Here is a 12,946-nt window from a genome sequence, read left to right as displayed (position 1 = left end):
TTTATTGCATGGCCTCTGATCATCTTGTGATCTCCTGACTTTGGCAAGAGAGTGTGCATGAGGATCTAGTTGATAGTTGGCAAGCCTGACAGAAGGTAATGTACAGATCCAAACTTGTGTGTCTCAAGAGCAGCATCTGGGATCTCCTTGTACATGTGTGCCATGGTGTTGTGATCCTTCTTCTTGTTGGCATAGACATCCAAGTCATCTTCACTCTCTTTTGGGGCATTGATCAACTTCGCCCATTCAGCAACCGTTGTCTGGTACCTCGTACCTTCAGACATCCAGACAATCCTTCCATCTTGGTAGAAGTGAGTTGTGGAGTAGAACTGCATGATAAGCTCATCATTCCATTTTGTGGGCTTCTGAGCCACAAACTCATCAACTCCACAAGCCTTGAAACTGTCATACACACCTGGGTAATGTTCATCATTCTCCTTGATGTACTCCCAATCGACCCATCTCATGTCACATACTATTGGTTTCTTGTCAAGCAACACTGTCTCATAGAAATCCTGTTGTTCCTTTGTATGGAACCTGTAGTCCACAGCAGTCCTTCTCCTGGTGGCATATGGATCAGACTCTCTCCATAGCCTCAATCCCGAGTCCTTCCTGATCTTCATGTTTTCTGCTACAGGATGAGCATCATTATGATCTGGAATTTTTGGCTTCAACTTCCTCAAGACATGTGACTCATCATCTTCTTCTTCCATTTCAGCTTCAAGCACTGGGGCCTTGTTCTTCTCCTCGGCAGGGATGTTCCTGGTGCTCCTCTTTGGTTTTGGCTTTGGAGCTGGAGCAGTAGCCTTAGGAGCAGTCTTAGGCTTAGATGGAACAGCCCCTGCCCTGATGGCATCACCCATAAGCTTCTGATGTTTGGGTGCTGGTGCAACATCTTCTTCCTCTTCCTCTTCCTCTTCAGAATCTCTCATGATTGAAGATCTCCCAAGCACTCTAGCAGTGCTCTTCTTGACCCTCTCTTTCCTCTTCTTCCCTTCTGCAGCAGCTTCTTTGGATTCAGATTCCAAATGTACTTGAGTAGAGGCTCTGGATTTAGACATGGGAATTCTCTTTGCAGGAACCTTTTGCTTCATGCCTGGCTTGGTGGCAGCAGCAATGCTATATTCCTTCTTAACCACTTTCTTCTTCGAAGTGGCCTCATCCTCAACTGCCACATAGTCTTCATCCTCAGATTCAGAAGTTTTCTTCTTTCTGGCCCTGGTGGCAGCTTTGGGTAAGTTGCTTGGGGTGCTCCTGCTACCATCATCTGAGCTGCTAGAGGGACTAGTGCCCTCACTCAAGTGAACCTGCTCCTCTGACTTGTTCTGGCTGTCACTCTGATCAGACATATTACAAACACTGATAGCAGACCCTGTGAATAGATATAGATGAGATAGAGTGGATGAGCATCACAAAATGTAGAGGTTTTGCAAAAGAATGAGTCAAAAACTTAGTTTTAGTTTTCCACAGAAAGCATTTCGGATCAACCGATTTGTAAACTAGGTGATACCGAAGCAGCTGTTGGAACCTAAACTAGTGAACTCGGTCAGACCGAGTCACAGTTCGGTGGCACCGAGACTGCTAGGGTATCACAAAGTCCTGAACTCGGTCACACCGATTTGCAATTCTCGGTCAGACTGAGAATCACATGTGCAATGGCCTGAGCCGAATCGGTGGTACCGAGTTCCACAACTCGGTGGGTCCGAGATGGTTTCGGCGGAAACCTAACCCTAAATTCTCAATTCACGACTAAACTACGGAGTGTTTTCGATGGATAGAATGATCTCAATCGTGGCAAGATACATGGCGAACACAATGTGCTAGGAATCATATAAGGATAGCACAGTGATCGAGTTCATACCCTAGTTCGGCGATGAACTCGCTACGGCGGCAACGGCGGGGATGATTCCCGTTGACGGCGGCGGAGACCAGCGGCAGGAGGCAACTGGCGACGAGGAGGACGATCCGGAAACCCTGGAGGCAGAGCGGGCTAAGCGCGAGCGAAAGGGTTCGGAGAAAATTTCCAAAATTTTGCCCGTGGGTATAGCCCAACCCTGTCGGTGTGACCGAGTGGAACAACTCGGTGGCACCGAGATGCATAACTGCAAGCAGTTACTGAAACTCGGTGTGACCAAAAAGTTCAAATCGGTTGCACCGAGATTGAAAACCTAGATCGACTTAGTGATCTCGGTATGACCGAAATGGGTGAATCGGTCAGACTGAAACGCACAAAAAGTTTTGGAAGTTTAAGTCTATGACAAATCGGGGACTCCGAGTGCTCCTCACACAGAGTGGTTCGAATCTGACTTGATCAAATTTTGTGATGTAGCATGAATAGAGTTTGAGAAGAGAAAAGCATGGATAGCTAGAGAAGGTTCTTAGGCATTCTTGTCCATCCACTTGGCCAAAAGAAAAGGAACCCAATCAATCAAAAGAACAAGTGGATGTCCTCGAATGAATAAATTATGAAACCAACATGCTCACACAATAAAATGACAAATGAAATATGTGGCAAAGCATGCACAAACAGTTCTAGCATCTATCAAGCAATTGGCGATGACTAGGTCATCTATATATGAGTATATTGACTTAGGAGTCAAATGAGAACATTTGATCATAGGTCATACTCATCGTTTAAGCACAAGTGGGGTTACCACTTTTACATAAAGCGTTGTTGTGCTCACACCATTAGAGTTGCTTTAACTCAATTGTTAGAGTAAAGCTCCCCCTAGATGTGAGATCCCCCCTAAGAGGGATGAACTAACCTTGGGTTTTGTCGATGATGACTTCATTTAGATGTTGAAGATGTGGATGCTCAATGTTGATGTAGATCCTTTGGAGCTATCCTTTGGAGTGAGTTGCACTTTCAATACCTACACGGGTTAGTCCCACAAGGAACAAACAAGGATATCCATAGACATAGAGTGATGCACACACAAGATGATGTCTATGAAAGCTTTAGGTTACCTTGTCCGTTGTCTTACCAACAAGAGGGTTTGTGACTCCTTGAACTAGTGCAAGATGTGGAAGTTGATTGCACTTGTTCTTGCCAAAATGATAAGAGTGAAGTATGTTGGCGGAGTCACCCTCAAGAACTCTCTAGTTCTTCTTCTTCGGGATCCACACCATCTTGATGGGAATCCTCGGAGTTGTAGTTGTACTTGATGAAGTGGAACTTGATGTAGTCTTGGGAACCCACTTGACCAAGGCCTTAGAAGCTTCTTCAAATGCATCAATTTCCTCTTGAAGCTTGTCCTTGCCTTTTTGCTTGTGGTCTTGTGGTGGAAGATCATCTTGAGGTTGTGTCCCTTTGGAAGAAGTAGGATCATACTTCTCTTGTTGAGGAACAAACTTTGTCTTGGGGTATTGATCTTCTTCCCACTCAACTCCATTGGCATTGAACTTTCATTCAAAACCAATACCTTGATTCTTCCGGTGCCTTCCTTGCTTGCGTACAATTTCCTCGAATTGCTTACTCCCGGCAAGGCTCTTGTAAACACCTTTCTCTATAATTCCCTTCAATAAGCTATTTTCTTGCTCAAGTGTATCTTGGCTAAGAGAATCATTAGTGGAATCAAGAGAACTACTAGAAGCAACAATATTTGATTTAGCATGATTATTGTTACTACTAGAAGGAGAATCCTTCTTGTTCTTGTTACTAGACTTGACTTGAGGCATGTAAGTGGATAAGAGTAAACGCTTGGCAATGTAAGAAGAACTTTTCTTGCGAAGATCATCATTGATTGCCTTTAAGAACTCATGCTCTTGCTCAAGGTTGAGCTTTTCAAAACGTAATTTCTCATGAGTCCTTAAAAGTTCTCGATGATCTCCTAAGATAGTTTCATGAGCTAACTTAAGAGTGTTTAGTTCTTTAGTTAGAGACTCAATCTTATCCTTATCATTGTCATTCGTTTCATCATAGTATTCATCACTATAGTTGTCAACAAGTAAATCATCATCACCTAACAAGTCATCTTCATCACTATTGAAATCAACATACTCGGGGTGTGATACCTTTGGAGCTTTATCCATGAAGCATATTCCAATTCCTTCATTTGGTGAATCAAATATGTCGTAGGAGTTGGTTGACACAAGTGCTAGACCGGCAACACCTTCATCTTGAGTATATTCGGAGTCGGAGTGATAGCTTCTCTCGGAGTCATTGTCAGAGTCGGAGCCGGATACCCATTCACCAACATGAGCTTGATGTCTTCGTTTTGTGTAGCTCCTTGATGACTTGTCCTTCCTTTATGAATCCTTGCTTCTCCGAGAGGGTCTTCGTTCATATCGATCATCCCTACTCCTTCTCTCCCTTGATGGTGATTCTTCTCTTCTACTTCTTCTTTTGGGAGAATCTTATTTTCTCTTGTGGGGAGTCGTACACTCATTGGAGTAGTGTCCGGGTCTTCCACAATTGTAGCAGTTTCGCTCTCGACTAGAAGATCTTTTGTCATTGTAGGACCTTGACTTGGAACTTCTCTCTTTGCTTCTATTCTTGTAGAACTTGTTGAAGTTCTTCACCATTAGGCTCAATTCTTCATTGAAGGTTTGTTTCTCACTTGATGATGTGTGGAGCTTCACATGAGGCTTTGTAAGCACCACTTGACTTGTTATGGAGCTCCTCCTTATCCTTGAGTGACATCTCATGAGCAAGAATTCTTCCAATGACTTCCGTTGGTTTGAGATCTTTGTAATTTGGCATCATTTGGATCAATGTGCATACAGTATCGTATTTTCCATCCAAGGCTCTTAGGATCTTCTTGATGAGGAATTTGTCGGTCATCTCTTCACTTCCTAAGCCGCCAATCTCATTTGTGATAAGAGCAAGCCTAGAATACATCTCAGCGACACCTTCACCATCCTTCATTTTGAACTTGTCAAGTTGACTTTGAAGCACATCCAACTTGGATTCCTTGAGGGAGTCGATACCTTCATGCATATCAATCAAAGTATCCCAAATTTCCTTTGCATTCTCAAGACGGCTGATTTTGTTGAATTCTTTGGGGCACAATCCGTTGAAGAGGATATCCCAAGCTTGAGCATTGTATTGTAGCATCTTCAACTCTTCCGCGGTAGCTTCACGATTCGGTTCTCTCCCATCAAAGAATTCACCTTGCAAGCCAACACACACAATAGCCCAAACGGCGGGGTTATGTCCAAGAATGTGCATTTTCATCTTATGCTTCCAACTAGCAAAATTAGTACCATCAAAGTAAGGACCTCTACGGTGATAATTTCCCTCGCTAGACGCCATACTCTCCTAGGTTGTGAAACCAAGGCTATGACCACCAAAAGCTATGGAAATCAAAGCAAATGGAGACCAAAGCTCTGATACCACTTGTAGGATCAAAAGTATGTCTAGAGGGGGGTGATTATACTACTTGACCAATTAAAAATCTATCCTTTTCCCAATTTTAGTCTTTGGCAGATTTTAGCTATCTTAGCACAAGTCAAGCAATCTTAACACAATTCAAGCAAGCATGCAAAGAGTCTATGAGCAGCGGAAAGTAAAGCATGCAACTTGCAAGAATGTAAAGGAAAGGGTTTGGAGAATTCAAACGCAATTGGAGACACGGATGTTTTTGTCATGGTTCTGATAGGTGGTGCTATCGTACATCCACGTTGATGGAGACTTCAACCCACGGAGGGTAACGGTTGCGCGATTCCACGAAGGGCTCCGCCCACGAAGGGTCCACGAAGAAGCAACCTTGTCTATCCCATCATGGCCATCGCCCACGAAGGACTTGCCTCACTAGAGGTAGATCTTCACGAAGTAGGCGATCTCCTTGCCCTTACAAACTCCTTGGTTCAACTCAACAATCTTTGTCGGAGGCTCCCAAGTGATACCTAGCCAATCTAGGAGACACCACTCTCCAAGAAGTAACAAATGGTGTGTTGATGATGAAATCCTTGCTCTTGTTCTTCAAATGATAGTCTCCCCAACACTCAAATCTCTCTCACAGGATATGAATTTGGTGGAAAGAAGATTTGAGTGGAAAGAAACTTGGGGAAGGCTAGAGATCAAGATTCATATGGTGGGAATGGAATATCTTGGCCCCAACACATGAGTAGGTGGTTCTCTCTCAGAAAATGTGTATTGGAAGTGTAGGTATGTTCTGATGGCTCTCTCCCCGAATGAAGAGTGGGTGGAGGGGTATATATAGCCTCCACACAAAAACTAACCGTTACACACAATCTACCAATCTCGGTGAGACCGAATTGAGAAACTCGGTCGGACCGATTTAGCAAACCTAGTGACCGTTAGGATTTTCGGTGGGACTGAGATGCAACTCGGTAGGACCGATATGGTTACGGTTAGGGAATAACGTAATCTCGGTGTGACCGATTACACAAACTCGGTGGGACCGATTTTGGTAATAAACTAACCAGAGAGTTGGTCAGGTAAACTCGGTGGGACCGATCGCTCATTTCGGTGGGACCGAAATGTTACAAAAGGGAAATAGAGAGTTTACATTGCAATCTCGGTGGGACCGATCGCTCATCTCGGTAGGACCGAAACGTTACAAAGGGAAACAGAGAGATTACAACCCCATCTCGGTGTGACCGAGATCCCTATCGGTGAGACCGATTTGCCTAGGGTTTGTGGCAGTGGCTATGACATCTGAACTCGGTGGCGCCGGATAGAAAGAATCGGTGGGGCCGAGTTTTACATTTAGTTTAGGTCATATGTGGATGTGGGAAGGTAGTTGAGGGTTTTGGAGCATATCACTAAGCACTATTAAGCAAGAACCTCATCAAACAACACCTCATCCCTCCTTGATAGTATTGGCTTTTTCTATAGACTCAATGTGATCTTGGATCACTAAAATATAAAATGTAGAGTCTTGAGCTTTGAGCTTGAGCCAATCTTTTTGTCCTTAGTATTTTGAGGGGTCCACTTTCCTCATCCATGCCATGCCATTCATTGAGCTTTTCCTGAAATATTAATCTTGGAATAGCATTAGCTCAATGAGCTATATGTTGTTAGGAATTACCAAAACCACCTAGGGATAGTTGCACTTTCAGTATCGGAGGGTATGAACCATGGAAAAGTTAGAATACAGTAAATATAACACCAATATAAATTTAGAATGAATTCACAACAGTACCTAAGTGGTGATTTGCTTTAGGGTTAATTTGATAAATGCCACTGCAATTAAGGCAATTCCGAGAAATGCCAGTGCAATTTCCAAACTTCGAAAAATGCCAGTGCAATTTTTGCAAACTTTGAAAAACGCCACTGCAGACTTTGAAAAATGCCATTGGAAATGGCATGAAATGGCATTTTTCAAAGTTTGGAAATTGCTGTGGCATTTCTCGGAATCCCCAAAATTGGAGTGGCATTTATCAAATTAACCCTTTGCTTTATTATACTAACTGAGCTTACGAGTTTTCTGTTGAGTTTTGTGTTGTGAAGTTTTCAAGTTTTGGTTGAAGTTTCGATGGACTACGGAATAAGGAGTAGCTAGAGCCTAAGCTTGGGGGTGCAAAAGGCACCCCAAGGTAATATTCAAGGACAACCAGACATCTAAGCTTGGGGATGCCCCGGATGGAATCCCCTCTTTCGTCTTCGTTCATCGGTAAAATTACTTGAGGCTATATTTTTATTCAACACATGATATGCGTTTTGCTTGGAGCGTCATTTTCTTTTGTTGAGATTTGCTTGCTGCTATTTATAATAATGTTTTACAGCTTTTAGTTCAATGAAAAGGTCAAGTATAACCTTTACCATGCTTATTTTTCAAGCCTTATATGTTGCTGTTGGAACGAGGTCTAGGTGGGGAGACCTTTATTCCATCTTCAGGGAGCCGCCCCAGTCTCATCTTTCTGACAAGGACACAAACCCTAACAAAATTGAAAGAAACGACTAAACACGGAGCCCTCCCACCGGCCCTTGCCGAGATCCACCGTGCCATCATGGCCCTAGGACCACCGGAGAGGAGCGGATCTGCGGCGGCACCGACGGGAGGCAGAAACCCTAGCTCTTTTTGTGGAGGAGGAGGCAGCAGCTAGCAAGGCGCGTGAGTTCTCCTCTATACTTTTCCGTGGCTAATTTGGACATTTTTATGTGCAGTTCATCTTCTGCTTCAAGTCAATTTTTGTAGTATTCCGCTCGTTGCATATTCTTTTATCCATAACTGATATGCTACAATACCGCAGCAACCGTTGGCAAGAGCGGGAAGGAGGGCAAGAGGCGACATGGGCGGGGTGTGTGTGTGTGTGTGGAAACAGAGGAGATGGATCTGAGGAGTCTTGAGCCGTGCTTATTGGGTTAAGGATGTGTGATATTTTTCTCTCCCGTTAAAACGCACGGGCTCTTTTGCTAGTAATAATAAAGAGTTGTTACCTCTTGTGGTACATCATGAAAATTGCCCCGAAAGTTGAAAAATATTACCCACTAATGCCACCTATAAGGGATAAAAAAATGTTTCACACGGGGGAATCCCCCGCCTGGGCCGGCCCATGCAGTAGGGGCCTCCTATACTGCGCTCTGCACGCTGGGAGAAGATGCAGAGTGCTCGTTTTGGCCGGCCCATGTCCGGGTTGCCTGTTTTTTAAATTTTGTTAATTATTTTTCATTTTACTTTCCTTTTATGTATTTTTTGCTACTTTAAATAATCTGGGACTTCAAATAATTTCTGAAATTTGAAAAATGAGAATTTCAAAATAAATATTTTATAAATCATAAAATGTTTGTGGATTCACAAAATATTCATGATTTTTTCTAAAATGTTTCTTATCCACAAAATGTTTGAAATTTGGAAAACAAATGTTCAGGAAATCAAAAAATATTCATGATTTTTAAAAATTTCATGTATTAAAAAATGTTAATGAAACTGAACAAAAAATCGCCAATTCAAAAAATGTTTATGAATGAAATTGTTTCCTAATAATTCAAAAATTGTTCGTGACTTACAAAATAGTTTATTCATTAATAAAATGTTTGCTGATTCAAAAAATGATCATGCATTTCAAAAAATGTTCGTTAACTAAAAACATATTTGTTAAATCAAGAAAAATGTTCATGAATTTCCAAAATTGTCCCACCCAATTTCCAAAGCAATGTTCGTCCATTCTAGAAATGTTCGTCGATTCAAGAAAATTGTTAAAAAAATGTCACAATTTTTTTTAAAAAAATATTGCAACAAAGAGTATAATGTGTTCATGATTTTTTTGATGAAATTCCAATTTTGTTAAAGTGTTCATGAATTTGAATAATGTTCACGAGTTTAACAAAATTCATGATTTCACGAAATTGAGAATGACAGTGTATCTCGGTGATGCAGCAAAATGTGATCATGACAATTAAAGATTATATTTTCTTTTTGTTCCGTTGCAATGCACGGGCCCTTTTACTAGTATGTACGTACGGAAGTACTGTTCAAACGATGCTTGACGCATGAAAATCACACGGCAGTCGTGATGGACGGATGTGGCCGACTGAACGGACGGGATACATGGGCCATGTATCTTGTGTCGTGCGCAAATCGGCCGCAAAACATTGTCGGCGGAACCATCAGCGACCGGTACCTCAATTCTCAAAAAAAAAAAAAAAAACACAGCAGCCGGTGCCACTCGCATTGCCGGGCCAAATCCGGCGCCCGTATCTGCACCGGAGCCGCTCAGGTCTTCACATCCAAACCCACAAAACTGCCAACGAGCGCAGATCAATCTTCACCCTTATGAAGGATGGCAAGGCGCCCGGGGCTGTCGCTGTCAACCGGCTGATGTGGTGACGGTCAGTCGCATGTATCTCGATGTCCTAGTCAGTGTCACAGTGAAGCAGCTAACTTGCCGCCAAGAACTTTGACGGGCAGCCGGCGGCTGCCTGTATATGTCAACTGCGCATATGTAGCCGGACAGTTGGATTGCTCATTTTGAGTCACTCACAAACAATAAAAGTAGCTATCTAGACCCCTCAAAAAAAAATTAGCTATCTACACAGAGTAGCATGTACTCCCTCCATTCCACAATGTAGTGTTTTCTCTATCCCCGTGCTTCAACTTTGACCACAAATTTAACTATGAAGATCGATTGCGGTGGGAGCAAAAATTACATCAGTGAATTCGTATTCGAAAGAAGTTTTCAATTATATAATTTTTTTTCTCCTGCCGCAGTTGGTCTCGTTGGTTAAATTTATGCTCAAAGTTGGACCTCGGAAAGCGCGGGCGCACTATATTTTGAAATGGAGGGAGTATATGTTATTAGTCTGTATTACTACCTAATTTGACCAACTTAATAAGAGACATGCATTCCAAAAAATATGTCATTAGAAACTTTAGATATTCTATTTTCTAATGATCTAATTTTTATGTTAAACAATTTATTTTATACTTCCTCCGTTCTTAAATATTTGTCTTTATAGAGATTTCAACAAGTGACTACATACGAAGCAAAGTGAGTGAATCTACACTCTAAAATATATCTATATATATCCTTATGTGGTAGTCCATTTAAAATCTCTAAAAAGACAAATATTTAGGAACGGAGGGAGTATAAACTAAATTGACGACCTAGATACACGTGCAAGCCTTATAAACTGAGATGGAGGGAGTATTATGCAACACTTTATTTATTAGCTTGTGGATTCATCTTGTTTTGATATGTATGATGTTACTCATAATGCGAGTAAACTATGTTACTCAATTCATCTCTCTCATTAAATCATTGTCACATAAGTAAAATTATTGAGTTAGACCTTAGACTAACCATAGTGGGAGTAACTTCAGCAGTAACTTCAAGTCCAACTAAGCAAATTTGTCTATGTGGCAATGAGTTAATGAAGAGAACGGTAGTTCTAGTAACTTAGCTAATTACTGTAACATCACATGTCCCAATGCAGTATGAGTCTATAACATAATAAATGGAGCTTTGCATGATACCACACTTATGTTACTACCCACTATGAAGATAGTAACATAATCTAGGGATATGTGTATATTACTAGTGTATGTTACTCTCCATTGTGGCTAGTCTTATGTCACTGCCGAAATTACTTCTACTATGGTAAAGAAAAAAAAAGCTATGTACAACTGTAGGCCGACACGTACGTGGTGCGTAGCCTAATGGCCGTTTCCTCGCGCCCATCATCTTCCGCTGACCAGAAAAGTACGCACGCATAAGCCAATGCATGCGCATATACATATCCGGCCGGCCGGCCTCCAAACTCAGTCTTCCGGCGAACAAAAAGCAATGGTATAGAAACGCCCGGTGGATATTACAGGGAAAAACGACGGCGAGCGACTTATTCGGGATACTGGTCGGCGATCGTTGTCCGTGTTGCACGAGCCACTTCACAGTTCCGCTACGTCCAAGGCTCCCCGACACTTTCGGGAGGCGAATATCGAACCCTGGAGATGCCCGTTTAGTTTAGTGCTAAACTAAACACGTTTAATCAGTGGTGCGTCTCCACAAGCCTAGTACTATACCCTTAAAAAAAAAGCCTAGTACTATAAAACGAGTCACGAGGGCTTTGTGTCACCGCAGGGCAGTATACTAGTACAAGTTAATCAAGGTTAGCTCCCATGGCAAGCAGCTCTGATGTCGTTCCTGCCGCTGCAAGGAAGTACGAGACGTTGCCTACCTTTTCCAGTTTTTGTACCGTGTTGATACAATGATACTTGCTACGTATGCATGTAATTGGCGCACTTATGCCTTACGTGAAGGTGAGGGTTATTTTTCATGTGCGTACGTTGCAGGCTGGACGGCAAGGTGGCACTGATCACCGGCGGCGCGAGCGGCATCGGCGAGTGCACGGCGCGGCTGTTCGTGCAGCACGGGGCCAGCGTCGTCCTCGCCGACATCCAGGACGACCTCGGCGCGCGCCTCTGCGCGGAGCTCGGCCCGGCGGCCTCCAGCTACGTGCGGTGTGACGTCACCAAAGAGGAGGACGTCGCGGCGGCCGTCGATCACACCGTCGCCAGGTTCGGGAAGCTGGACATCATGTTCAACAACGCCGGCATCGGCGGCGCGGCGTGCCACAGCATCCGGGACAGCACCAAGGAGGACTTCGAGCGCGTGCTGGCCGTCAACCTCGTGGGGCCCTTCCTGGGTACCAAGCACGCGGCGCGGGTCATGGTGCCCGCGCGGCAAGGCTGCATCATCGGGACGTCGAGCCTGGCGTCGGCGGTGGGCGGCGTGGCGTCGCACGCGTACACGTGCGCCAAGCGCGCCCTGGTCGGGCTGACGGAGAACGCGGCGACGGAGCTTGGCCAGCATGGGATCCGCGTCAACTGCATCTCCCCGGCGGCGGCTGCCACGCCGCTGGCCACGGGCTACGTTAGGCTGGACGGCGAGGCGTTCGAGATGGCCATGGAGTCCTTTGCTAACCTCAAGGGCGTGGGACTGCGGGTCAAGGACATCGCCGCCGCGGTGCTCTTTCTCGCCTGCGATGACGCGCGCTACGTGAGCGGCCACAACCTGCTCATCGACGGCGGCATCTCCGTCTCAAACCTTACCTTCGGCATCTTCAAGGAGTAATGGAGAACGATCGATTTAAACTATGCATCCAAGGCTCGCCTCACATGGTGTGGTTGCTTAGCGGCTTAGCGCCGTACGTGCCATGTACTATTTATATCGCTTTACCGGGGAAAATATTACCTCCAACGTGATTTGCGAGGGCTTTACCTATGATTGAAATGGAATCACGATCATGCTAAGCGTCGGTCAGGTGAAAAGCGGATCGGATAGGCCGCTCCACAGCAGTTGAATCCGGCGGGCAACAGCCATCGATCTGTGCCGCGTTAGCCGCTCCGGAATTGACAACATCAATAATGTTGCTCCCGGACGTCGACCCGTTGGCCGGGCAGTTCCAGTAGCTACCAACCTGTCCGCGTTCGAGCCTCAACTCTGGTGCGCGGCGCTCGCGAAGTTTTTTCTATAAAAAAACCAACGCGTGTTAACTCTTGGGTTGGTCTCATTTTAAGTACTCTCGAAAAAATAATGT

At 44.2% G+C, this 12,946-nt stretch overlaps 1 protein-coding gene across 1 annotated transcript; it reads left to right on the top strand.

The window, feature by feature from the left end:
* The first annotated feature begins 11,475 nt into the window (after window positions 1–11,475).
* On the top strand, window positions 11,476–12,630 carry LOC125533186 (momilactone A synthase). The gene is made up of 2 exons (XM_048696932.1): window positions 11,476–11,566; window positions 11,700–12,630. The coding sequence occupies exons 1-2, from the start codon at window positions 11,526–11,528 to the stop codon at window positions 12,478–12,480; spliced, it is 822 nt and encodes a 273-aa protein (XP_048552889.1). The 5' UTR covers window positions 11,476–11,525; the 3' UTR covers window positions 12,481–12,630.
* Window positions 12,631–12,946: the final 316 nt, after the last annotated feature.

Source organism: Triticum urartu, chromosome 2A, assembly GCF_056163025.1.
Source record: "Triticum urartu cultivar PI428250 chromosome 2A, HENAU_Tu73, whole genome shotgun sequence".
Classification (NCBI taxonomy): Eukaryota; Viridiplantae; Streptophyta; class Magnoliopsida; order Poales; family Poaceae; genus Triticum; species Triticum urartu.
The sequence above is the reverse complement of the archived record's forward strand: the minus strand, read 5'-3'. Positions and strand labels throughout refer to the sequence as shown.

Excerpts from the sequence above, each read along its gene's own strand:
- LOC125533186 (XM_048696932.1), top strand. The coding sequence starts at position 11,526 with ATGGCAAGCAGCTCTGATGTCGTTCCTGCCGCTGCAAGGAA. Across the intron at positions 11,567-11,699 it reads GTTCCTGCCGCTGCAAGGAA|GCTGGACGGCAAGGTGGCAC; the intron begins GTACGAGACGTT and ends CGTACGTTGCAG.